The sequence below is a fragment of the Eucalyptus grandis genome, chromosome 3, assembly GCF_016545825.1.
Source record: "Eucalyptus grandis isolate ANBG69807.140 chromosome 3, ASM1654582v1, whole genome shotgun sequence".
NCBI classification, from domain to species: Eukaryota; Viridiplantae; Streptophyta; class Magnoliopsida; order Myrtales; family Myrtaceae; genus Eucalyptus; species Eucalyptus grandis.
Genome location: NC_052614.1, coordinates 47,855,371 through 47,867,407, shown reverse-complemented (window position 1 = coordinate 47,867,407; position 12,037 = coordinate 47,855,371). Strand labels below are relative to the sequence as shown.

General features: G+C 40.6%; 2 protein-coding genes across 3 annotated transcripts; both read right to left on the bottom strand.

Moving 5' to 3' along the window:
* Window positions 1-537: 537 nt before the first annotated feature.
* LOC120291895 (disease resistance protein RUN1-like) lies at window positions 538-2,201 on the bottom strand. The gene is made up of 2 exons (XM_039309695.1): window positions 2,076-2,201; window positions 538-1,848 (listed from the first exon to the last, which is right to left on the bottom strand). Exons 1-2 carry the CDS (start codon window positions 2,199-2,201, stop codon window positions 538-540), a joined length of 1,437 nt encoding a protein of 478 aa, XP_039165629.1.
* Window positions 2,202-3,758: 1,557 nt separating this feature from the next.
* LOC108958634 (disease resistance protein RUN1-like) lies at window positions 3,759-10,858 on the bottom strand. Of its 2 annotated transcripts, XM_039308229.1 has the most exons (8): window positions 10,602-10,858; window positions 9,648-10,132; window positions 7,274-8,390; window positions 6,241-6,528; window positions 4,617-6,153; window positions 4,431-4,514; window positions 4,166-4,328; window positions 3,759-4,083 (listed from the first exon to the last, which is right to left on the bottom strand). In XM_039308229.1, exons 1-5 carry the CDS (start codon window positions 10,737-10,739, stop codon window positions 4,705-4,707), a joined length of 3,477 nt encoding a protein of 1,158 aa, XP_039164163.1. In that variant the 5' UTR covers window positions 10,740-10,858; the 3' UTR covers window positions 3,759-4,083; window positions 4,166-4,328; window positions 4,431-4,514; window positions 4,617-4,704. The 2 variants fall into 2 exon arrangements, with proteins under 2 accessions (XP_039164163.1, XP_039164162.1); XM_039308228.1 differs by having other exon boundaries at window positions 3,759-4,328.
* Between the last annotated feature and the right edge of the window lie 1,179 nt (window positions 10,859-12,037).

Sequence of the window (12,037 nt, the reverse complement as noted above, 5' to 3'; positions counted from 1 at the left end):
GGCAGCAGATGGCTTTTGGAGGATGCATCCTACAGGCTACAAATAACAGTAAACGGTGTTTTGGTGAATCGCACCTTTATAAAAGCAGTACAAATAGAACACTGACAATATATGGAGCAATTCAAGTGTAGGGGTTACCTTCAGCAATGGTTTTGATGCGGGACTGTTGATGCCGCTACCAATGGCTGGATGCCAAGAATTTGTCTGGGGTATTTTGTGGCCCTGCACAGATCCAGTGCAATATGCACAAAAGGAATTCGTGGAACCGATAAAATCCAACTTTGTTTCGGATAAAAAGAATTGTAAACAGAATTGGAGCATGTACCTTAGGTCGCTCTCCAGTTTCTTAGACTAAAAGGAGATGTCCTGTTGAACACGCGAAAGTACAACAGTAGTTCGTACAGGACGGAGACTATTAAGCCGCTGGGTATATGTCCTGTTTAACACGCTTGGATAATTTTGGTAGACTGGGTCGATCTTCAAAGATACCTTTCACCTTCCTGAGACGTGGTAAATCTTTGAGCCCGTTAAGGTTTGTCACACCTTGCAATATAAAATTATCAGGACTACCAGACGATTTAAATCTTCAAGACAAACAATCTCTGCTAATTCGCAGTATTTTAGTTTTAGTTCTGACAGATGATGTTGCAGACTAGAAAATGTTGGCTTCGGAATCTTGCAGTGTTTGAGCCGCAGAGTCAATAAGCTTGAGGAGGGAAGTTGTGCGAGGTCTAGCTCCTTCATGTAGGATAAAGAGAGTTCCCGGAGCTGAGTAAGGGCACTAAAATTCCCAGGGAGATTGGTGACCTTTGAAACGGACAGTTGCAAGGTCTCTAGACTTGGTAATCTCGTGATCCACTCAACATTTGGAGTTTGACCCGATGACCCCGCTTCTGGCTGCTTATAATCTTTCAAGCATAGCTCTTTCAGATTTGTCAAATATGACAAGTCGGGGACTGCCATGTTTCTGGATCCCCAGCGGAGACTGACTAAACTGGCGGGCAACTCTGGTAGTGCTTGAAGTTGGTTGCATTGAAGGACGTCAAGGATTTGGAGGCGAGAGTGACCGCAAATGCCCTGAGGCAGCCCAGCCACATTGGACAACGACAATCTCAAAATTCTCAAAGAGGATAAGCCTGAAATATCACAACTAACTTGGCCCCCCAAACTTCTGCAGCCAGAGAAATCTATCTCTTCCAGTTTCTCCAACTTCGCAATATCTTCAGGAAATTTTTGTAGGTGAGTGTGTTCCATCTTCAGCGTTTTCAGATATCTCAAATCCTTGACTGACCCTGGTAGTTCTATGATTCCAGTGTATGAAAGGTCCATCACCTCCAGCAGCCTCAGGTTCCCCATGGAAGGTGGAACTTCCAACAACCTCTCACAATTCCTTAGAGAAAGTCTCCGAAGATTCTGAGGAAACTCAAAAGGTTCCGGATTTCCCGGATGCCAATTAATAGCACCATCCAGAGCAAGACTTTCGAGTTTCGTTAGGTGGCCTATTGGGGATATATCTTTCAGCTTTTCACAGCCACAAGCACTAAGTTTTTCGAGTTTCTGCAAAGAAGCTTTTTGGATATGAATTGTTTCGATGCCAGTTCCATCAATCAGAAGTTCCTTCAAAGATTTCATCTGGGCTAGTTCTGGGGGCAACTTCTTGACTCGCCTGCAGTTTCTCAAATTGAAGGAACTCAAGTTCTCCAGTCCGCGAATGAATGTCCCAATTTGAGATAGCTGAGTACAATCTTCCAGTATCAGAATCTCCAAATTGACTGGAGCTTGAAAGTCCAACAATGCATGTAACTTATCACATCCTCGTAGGTTCAAGACTTTCAATTCCTCCACCTTCTGCAATGAATGTGCAAAAGAAGATATCAAACTTTACTCACTCGTACCTAAAATCTTAACTCGAGATTAAAAAAGCAAACATCGGCGATACCTCCATGATTTGCCTCCCGACTTGTGAATATTTGGTGGCCGGACTCCAAGACAGATCAAGAATGAGTAACTTTTTCAAATCATATTACATAGCTCAGGCCAATCAAGCCACCTCAAATCTGGAAGAAGATTCTTACAGTTTCCCTCAATCTCAGCCCCATCCAGTCAGGTACCTCAAATTCGATTTTTGCCAAGCGCTTCAAATGTAAAACGGACGATGCCAGCCTCTCCAACTGGGAGACTAATGCCTTCGATACATGCATTAGACTGTCAAGTGTCGACGGGGGAAAACGTACGAGTAAGTTGAAAACTTTAATTTCTTACTCCTTTTAATGAAACGAGACAAATTAGATTTACAAAAATCAAGCGAAATGTATCGCATTAGTTTTATATTTCAATATAACAGAAGTCGAAATTGACCGTAATGTGTATAGCAAGTTACACATGCTAATCAACAACATTAATTATTTGACAAATGAAATGGTTTAGTGCATTGCTGATATGGCTACCCCAGCTGCACCCAATATGTTATTTTTAAATGTCAGAGTGGAAAAGAAAAATAATAGAAATCGCAGTTCAAGAGCCATTTTATCTTCTCCCAACCACCATGTTATTCGAATTGGCTCCCCAAATGACAATCCCACCTCAATTATCGCACGAAAGCACTATATAAAAGATGACAAATGAAAGTAATTATCAATTAAATGCTAATTCTGTGGTAAAGGGCTGTTGAACCGGTGGGCACTGGGCAGAGACGCTAACTGAATAATACTTACTGGTTTATACATAGAAATTATTAGATGCCAGAAGATCATCTAAATCATCAGAAAGGAATATGGAATGTTTGCAAAAATAGCGACAGAAGAGAATGTAGGTGGACTAGAATACATTTATTCAAGCGAAATGTATTGCATTAGTTTTATTTTTCAATATAATAGATGTTGAAATTGACGGTAATGTGTATAGCAATTTATACATGCGAATCGACGACATTAATTATTTGACCCAAAAAAAGAACATTAATTGCAACAAATCGCCAATTACAGATTCTATCGGTTCTTAAACAAAATCAGCATTAATGAATCAATGACCAAAAAAAGTATGAACGTTTTTTTTTACGGGTTAATACCCCGAAAAACCCCAAACTGGTACACTTGTGACAAATTTACCTCAAACTATTTTTTTGACCACCAAAAACCCCAAACTGGTATATCTTTGACAAATTTACTCAAAATTGGTACACTTGTGACAAATTTACCCCCTGCTAGTTTTCGTTACATTTTATTACCAAATTATTAAGTTAAATGACACGTGACAGTTGACTGTTATAATTTTACGCTCTGTTTGTCACAGTTTACAACTTTTGTGATTTTTTTGTGGTATTAATCCAATTTAGCGAAAGGTATATTTGTCGCAAATTTACCAGTTTAGAATTTTTTGTGGTCGAATAAATTAGTTTGGGATAAATTTATCATAAATGTACCAGTTTATGGTTTTTTATGGTCAGTCGGGATAAATTTGTCACAGGTATACCAGTTTGGGGTTTTTTATGGTCAAAAAAATAGTTCGTGTAAATTTGTCACAAGTGTACCAGTTTAGGGTTTTTTATGGTCAGTCGGGGTAAATTTGTCACAGTTATACCAGTTTGGAGTTTTTTATGGTCAAAAAATAATTTGGGGTAAATTTGTCACAAGTGTACCAGTTTGGGGTTTTTCAAGGTATTAACCATTTTTTACTTAAAACAATACTTTTGCTTTTTTCAATCAATATGTATTTTCTAGCAATGTGAAGAGGAGAAGCAGAAGAAAAATAAGGTGTGCCTCGACAAAAAGCTCTGTTCTCCATGCTTTGTTATTATTTATAGATGTATAGATGAATACAGAGCATGCTTCCCATCACCATGAACTCGGATTCTATTCAGAGGTGCGAGAGGGAAGAAAATGGAATAAGAAGAAGAGAAGAGAACGATGGATGAAAAGTATCCTTTTCCATGCAGCAGATCAATTCAAAGACCCATCTCCCTCTTTCTCTTTCAACATCGCAATCATCCTACTCAATTTCACGATCACGAGCACACTCTCTTGTAGTTCCTTCTAATTAGATCTCCATCAAATCATTTTCGCTTCGCCATCCTATAATGAACTCCTGGAGATTCGGAACCCGATGACTTGATCAACTGAAACGAATAAAAGCAAAACTTGAAGGCGGTGTTGAGGACGAATCTCACTAGCAGAGCTGAAAATAGTGAAGGCCCGTGATGGTTCACGTCCGTGAAGTCCTCGCAACGTTGCACACGGATGCTGCATCTTGTTTTTCTTCTTCGTCTTCTCTTTCTTCGTGATTGAAGAGCTGAGAGGCAGCGGATGGCCTTTGGATGATGCATCCTAAGGCTACAAATAACAGTAAATGGTGTTTTGGTGAATCACACCTTCATATAAACAGTACAAATAGAACACTGACAAAATATGCAGAAATTCGAGTGGAGGCGTTACCTTCGGCAATGGTTTTGATGCAAGATTCTTGATGCCACTGACAATCACCTGACGAGAAGACTTTGCCCGGGGTATTTTGTGGCCCTGCACAGATCCAATGCAATATACGCATAAGGAGTTCACGGAACTGATAAAATCCAACTTTGTTTCGGTTAAATGAATTGTAAACAGAATTGGAGCGAGTACCTTAGAGAGGTGGCCACCCGGTTTCTCAGACTAGGAGATGTCATGTCGAAGACTCAAAAGTTCAACGGTAGTTCGTACAGGACAGAGACTATCCAGCCACAGACCGAGAAGAAGGCGGGAGACAAGTGTCCACTTCACATCCACGTTCGCGTAATTCTGATAATCTGTCAGCATCAAAAGGGTAAACTTGCACCTTCCTGAGACGTTGTAAATCTCTGAGCCCATTAAGGTTTATTATCCGGTTGCAATGAAAAACTTTCAGGACTTCCAAAAGCTTTAAATCTTCGAGACCATCAATCTGTGCTAAATCGCAGTCCTCTAGTTCTAGTTCTGACAGATGTTTCAGACTAGAAAAATTTGGCTCTGGAATCTTGCAGCGTTTGAGACGCAGAGTCCATAAGGACGAGGGAAGTTGTGTGAAGTCTAGCTCCTCCATGTAGGATAAAGTGAGTTCCCGGAGCTGAGTGAGGGCACAAAAATTCCCGGGGAGTTTGGAGACATTTCGAAGAGACAATTCCAAGGACTCTAGACTTGTTAATCTCAAGATCCACTTTATATGTAGGGTCTTTTGATTCAATGACCCCGGCTGCTCAATATCTCTCAAGCAGAGCTCTTTTAGATATGTCAGATATGACAAGTCGGTGACTCTCATATTTTTGGATCCCCAGCGGAGAATAACTAAACTGGTGGGCAACTTTGGTAGTGTGTGTTGGTTACATTCAAGTATGTCAAGGGCTTGGAGGCGGTGACAATGACGGACAATGCTCTTGCTCGTAGTCGTAGACAGCCCAGCCAAATTGGATGATGCTAAGCTCAAAAATCTCAAAGGGGGTAGTCTTGAAGTACCGGAACACATCTTGCCCCCCAAAGCTGTGCAGGAAGAGAAATCTATCTCCTCCAGGTTCTCTAATTTCATAATATCCTCCGGAAATTGTTCTAGGTGAGTGTGCGCCATCTTTAGGGTCTTCAAATTTTTCAACTCCTTGACTGACTTTGGTAGTTCTGTGATTGTAGTATGTGAAAGGTCCATTACCTCCAGCTGCTTTAGCTCCCCGATGGAAGATGGAAGTTTTTTGAACATCGAACAATTCCTTAAGGAAAGTCTCCGAAGATTCGGAGGAAATTCAAAATCTTCCGGACCCCATTTAATAGCATCATCCAGAGCAAGACTTTTGAGTTTCGTTAGGTGGGCAATTGGGGATATATATTCTAAACGTTGACAGCAGCAAGCACTAAGATTTTCAAGCTCCTTCAAAGAATCATTCAGGATATTAATTTCTCTGATGTCAGTTTGATCAATCAGAAGTTCCGTCAAAGATTCCATACGATGCAGCTCTCGGGGCAACTGCTTGACTCCCTTGCATTTTATCAAATTCAAGGACCTCAACTTCTTCAGTTTACTGAATGTCTCAATTGCAGATAACTGATCACAATCTTCCAGTATCAATATCTCCAAATGGTTTGGAGCTTGAAATTTCAATGATGCACCTGACAGACGACATCCTTGTAGATTCAAGACTTTCAATTCCTTCACCTTCTGCAACGTGCAAAAGAGCGCGTCAAACTTTACTCGCTTGTACCTGTCATCTTAAAACGAGATTTGAAAAGTAAAGGTTGGCCATACCTCCATGATTTGACTCCAGATTTTTTGTTTTCGGGGGACCACACTCCCAGACAGATCTAGAATGACTAACTTCTTCAAATGCATATCATGTAGCTTAGGAATGGAATGGCAATCTCGCCAATCAAGCCACCGCAAATTTGGGGGAAGATTCTTAGTTTCTCCCTGGATGTTGGCCCGGTCCAGTCTGAGATACTTCAAATTCGGCATTTCACGAAACCCTTCACATTCAAAACTGTCGACGGGACCCTCTTCAACTGTGAGACCAATGCCTTGGACACGTTCAGAACCCTGTCAAGTCTCGGATGGGGAAAAACGTATGAGTAATTTGAAAAGCTTTAATTTCTCTTATTCCTTTTAATGAAATGAGACAAATCAAAATTACAAAATCAGCGGAATCGTGTTAAGAACAAAATCCTTTATTTTCTGTTCGAGATTGGATAAAGACAAGTAAGTTTATGCTGATGGGAATGGAAGGTTTATCTGAAATCTTTAGTAAACCACTAAAAAAAAATCTGTTGACGAGGCAATGCCTCTCTATCAAACCTTTCCAGAATTGTACCATATTTTCTACAAGCCGCAAGTTGTTGGAAGACAAGTCAAAGTTGTTGGCCTCGAAATCTTAGTTTCCTTTGCTTAGTAAAGAAGGAAGAGAAACTGGCCGCGAATCATTGAGGCACCAAGCTGTCACTTTTAGAAAACAAGTTGACAAGTCGACTTGCTTGACAATTAAGGTAACTCCACTGACGTAGGACTACCACAAATAGATGGTTCCCTCTTCACACTTGTAGTAACATAGAGAGATGAGAGAAAAGTAGAGAGGCCAGAGAAAGCCTTAAGATTGAGAGAGGCTCACGGCTATGGAGAGAGTAATCAGTCCGAGAGCGCGAAAAAACAGGAAGAGTTGAGTGTTTGTAGGAGGCAGTGTCCTCTATGAGTATTGTAGCAGCTAGTTTTGTGAAAGTGAGATTTTGAGTGTTATAATTGTATCACGATACCCCAAACTCAACAATGTCTAGAGGCTTTGAAAACTTACCTTAGGATTGTCTAGAATTTCAAGTGCATCACTGTGATTCCAAAACCTGCAGCGCTTATGATTAACTTTTCTCTTGATAATGTCCCTGCCAAAGTCTCGTATCAGATTGTGCATTCTTAATTCATTATTTTCTCCTTTTTCCAACCAATGCAACTTGCGAAGGGAATCCATTCCCAATGGACTATAGTAATCACAAGCCTTCCACATGTAAGGGGGAATCCTCTCATCTTTATCAATAAAAAAGCATGCTATGTCGAGAAACATCCATTGTAAATGGGGATGTAAAGATTCGTAACTGTCCATAAAGCAGGGTGAAATATCCTCTGGTAGGCGGTTTTTTAAATGGTCTGAAGTATATCTCCATGTTCCTTTGTCGTTCCTTTTCTTGCTTAAATTTGAAGCCTGATGTATAATAGCCATAGGAAGCCCTCCAATAGCTTTGACGATGTCTATGGACAGGGAATCGTACTCGTAGTCTTGGGGAGCCTCCCCTAGAAAAGCATATCGACGAAAGAGTTGAAGCGCATGGTGGAGTTCCATTGGTTGAACGTCGTATTTTTCAACTGCTTCATCGTAACCATTTAAAACTTTTTCATTGTCCGTGGTCACAATGATTCTACTTCCTGGACCAAACCAAGTGAGCTTCCCAACTAACCTTTTGATTTGTTGATCCTCACACACGTCATCAAGGACAATGAGAACCTTCGTATTACTAAATGAATTTTCGATAGTCTTAATTCCAGCACTACAAGAATCAAGTGGTTCACGTCTTCTTTTTTGAAGGGTAGCAATTAACCTTTCTTGCAAAGACTTGACTTCTTCCGCCTTCATATCTTCGAGGAAGCTACATTTTTGAAACAACGAACGCATTTTGTTGTAGACAACCTTTGCAAGTGCAGTCTTCCCGACACCTCGCACACCACATATTCCGACGACACGTACGTCACTTCCACATACTCTGTTCGCTCGTCCATCTCTGTAGACAACACCAAGCTTTCTCATCATTTTTTGAACATGACGATCAAGTCCAACTAGTTTGTCGGGTAAATCTTGGTCATCCTTCTTCAACTCCTCCCTGACACGACCAAGAACTACATTTACGAGTTCGGACTCATACCTGCAGACATAAGAGATGAAGCACTGGGATGACAACAAAGTTAATATATATATATATATATATATATATATATATATATGGAGAGCAAGTTTTAATGCATGATCTATTTCCCTTTCATGCACATACCAATATCGACATTGATGTCATGCTATCTCCAAAACAGAAGTTCTCGCCAAGGGGAAACCAACGGAGTGTGGTGGACCAGGTCGGCTGGTCTAACTCGCATCGTGTCAAAAGTCGAGCCATTTTCAAATGGCCGTTTCAATCGAGTAAGTGGTTATTCGATGAAAAAATTAGGCAAAAGTCCTAAATTTATTATATTTAAATATTTTAATTTCATCAATTAAGTCATATATTTTATTATCTTTTATCAATTGAATTCATTTAATTAATTTTTCTGGAAATCACTAATACACTGATATGAATAATTTTTTGTAATATTTACTTTTGAATTTTTGTATTAATTTTTATATTGTTTTTCTTTCCTTTCTCCTTTTTATTTCTTTTCGAGATTACCGTTTATCTTCTTCTTTCTGCGTTCACCATCTTCGATGAACGTAGAAGCAAAAAAAATCGAACCAATCTTCTTCTTACTTTGTCCTCCATCGTTCCTTCGAAATGATGTCAAGCTCGGCGTCTTCGAGATGTTGACCAAGCTGGACAACTGCGCGCTCCGTCACGCGCGACCTTGAACCCTAGATCTGGAAGGCTCAACCTTTGTCGCGGCGTCGAGGTCGAGCCGCCAGATCTAGAGGGCTCGAGCTCCGTCGCGCCAGTGGCGAGGGCTTCGCGACCCTCCTCTAAACCATCACGGCCGCAATGGCCTCGCCCAGATTTGGACGAGGCTGGACCAGGACAGCGACGAACAGCGGTCACATTAAAAAAATATAAATAAAGAAAAGAGAAGAAAAAAAAATCAAAATATTATTAAAATTATCATCATCCACCAGTCGTCCGACAGCCGGCCATATCATGTCTTTATAATTTCCAACTGAAATTGATAAAAGTATAATAAATTTAAAACTATTATATAATTTTCCCATCGTTCAACCGGCACATAGAACTTTAACCTGTTAAAAACCAATCCATTTCATAAGGATAAACTCAAAAATCTCTCTAGCACGCATCATAATCCATATGCTTACACATAATATATGTTGGAAAAGGTCGGGGTTAATTTTCACATCATCCTATACCTTTTTAAGTTTTTCCACTTATCTGGGAAAGAAAATGGGAAACCAGAAGTAAAAGAATTACCCGTCCTTTACGTTCTTCCGCTCATCTCCCCTTAATTTCTTGATCTTTGCAAGAACCTCCCTCCATGTTTCGATGATTTTTGCGTCGACTTTGTCCTTCTTATGTTTATTTAAGGACCTTCCAAAATGTCCAAGCGGATCTTTTAAATCGGAGGGACTTACGTCATAGAAAATAGGGAGAAGAATCTGTCCATCTGATTGTCTACACTTCCACATTTGTTGCAGCTCCATGAGGCAATGTTCACTGGCAGCATAAGTTTTGGAGAGGATGGCTATGGAGATCGTTGACTGCTTGATCGCTATTTTTAGCTCCGGCTTGATCTCTTTTCCGGCAGCGAGATCTTCGTCATCTCTAAAGACCCGGATCCCTGCATCTACCAATCTGCTATAAAGGTGATCCGTGAATCCTTTGCGAGTATCAGGACCTCTAAAACTTAAGAATACTTCATGAATGATTCCCGACGACGATGAGTTTGAAGGTGATCCCTGTCAAATCAAGGGAAAAAAGAAAATGAAGTTTTATGGTTCCTATGATGAACCTAACAAAGCAAGCAACCTTAGCAACTGAATTTTGCTACTCATGCATCTTGATAGTTCCAAATTCTCACAATTTTCTTAGCAATCAAATGCCGCTGCTGTAAAAAAAAAAGGTCGGTGCATAAATTTACATGCAATCTTTTCATAATTTTCTCAAATTTAGGACATTTTAAATATAGGGGAAAGCAAAACAGTGCTCAACAGACCCAGCGTATAACATCATTAGTGCTCGGAGTTTCGACAGGATCTCATGATTTCGAACATATATTGGTTCAATCGTTCACGTTTAAAGAAGATTTGTAACATTCCAGACGATGCTTAGCAACTGAGGGGTTGAACTCCAAGCAGAGGATCGATTCCACCATATTCATGTCGATGAAATAATAAAAAAAATCCCAAAGATCCAGAGGAAACAAACCTCTCTTTTTCTCTTCCTTCCAGCAGCCACACCTTCAGAAGCCATAACTGGGAGAATTATTAGAAACGCCACGGACCAATTCTCTCTCTCTCTCTCTCTCTCGTTCTCTTGCAGAGGGCACAGGAGGGCTACAGACATTATTAGACAACATTATAGATCGCATTTTACCCATGACCAAGACCGTTGACTTGCGGGCACCGGCAACGCGCTTGGACAACCAGATGGAAAATTGTCGTCTAGTCCCTGTCCCGCGTGACTAATAATTGTAAGAAGTCATTAGAAAAGCTCGAGAAAAAAAAAAAAAAAAAAAAAAGCGACGAGAAGGACTTTCCAGTGGTTGGAATCGATAAAGCAGATGCAATGAATTGATTGGTAGCCCTCTCAAGTCAGTTCCATTCAATCGGATCGATAAAGACGACGCAATGAACTGATCGGTTGTCCTGTCAAGTCCTGGTTTTATATATATATATATATATAGATGGATTCCGTGCAGGGCTAGAAGGACGAGTTCCCCCGTCTAGAGCAGTGTCCTCCAGCTGGAACCGAAAGTTGAAAATGCACCCGGTCAGTGTCCTCCAGCTGGAACCCAAAGTTGAAAATGCACCGTTCGAGTCCGAGTCCAGGTAGACTTTTTAATTATAAATGTTGTTAGAGCACAGATATCTTTGTAATATTTCAAGCCACCGGAATGTCCAGCTTTGAGAAAATATTGTGTACACGAGGTATGCCACATCGATTGGTAGTCTCTCAAGTCAGTTCTCTTCGATAGGACCGACAAAGACGATGCAATGAACTGATTGTTAGTGCTCTCATATTAGGCCCGTCTGTAGAAATTTTGAAAACGCCTTGACATGTCGGCCTCCTCCCTTCGTTTAATGTGCCATAAGCGGGTCCCACCTGCACTGTAAAGAACGGAGCACTCTCTCTTTCTTCTTTCGGGTGCATTATTTTCTCCAAGGGATGTGACAGAGAGAGCGAGAGCCTGGTCATGGTGGAAACCATGGAAGCCCCCAGGGCAAAACCCTAAAGCTCCTCGGACACAACTGCGTCACGCTCTCCCTTGCCACAGGCCAGCGAGGCGTCTAGCTATACGTCGGCGAGGTCTTGGCCTCACCAAATCCGTGAGCGTAAGTGTCGCCAGCGCCAGACCTCGGCAAGCTCATCCCTTGCCTGGCCGGTTGTCGGCCACCAGCTGAGATAATGGAAGATAGAAGAAGAAAGAAAATAAAAAAGGAAATAATTATAACTTAGATTTTTAAAAATAATTTTATAAGGCTAAAAAGGAAATGAAAGTGTGCGTCAGCCTAGTGTTTGGAAAATGGGTTTTAAACTCTAATTTAAACCCATTTATTTAAGTCCTAAAACTCATTTAAGATGGGCTTTTCAAAATCAAAGTGATCTATATATAATTTGTTTATATTTTAAACAGATTTAGA

Excerpts from the sequence above, each read along its gene's own strand:
- LOC108958634 (XM_039308228.1), bottom strand. The coding sequence starts at position 10,739 with ATGTCTGTAGCCCTCCTGTGCCCTCTGCAAGAGAACGAGAGAGAGAGA. Across the intron at positions 10,133-10,601 it reads GAAGGAAGAGAAAAAGAGAG|GGATCACCTTCAAACTCATC; the intron begins GTTTGTTTCCTC and ends TTGATTTGACAG. Across the intron at positions 6,154-6,240 it reads TCTGGAGTCAAATCATGGAG|AAGGTGAAGGAATTGAAAGT; the intron begins GTATGGCCAACC and ends TGCACGTTGCAG.
- LOC120291895 (XM_039309695.1), bottom strand. The coding sequence starts at position 2,201 with ATGCATGTATCGAAGGCATTAGTCTCCCAGTTGGAGAGGCTGGCATCG. Across the intron at positions 1,849-2,075 it reads GGCTGAGATTGAGGGAAACT|AAGGTGGAGGAATTGAAAGT; the intron begins GTAAGAATCTTC and ends CATTCATTGCAG.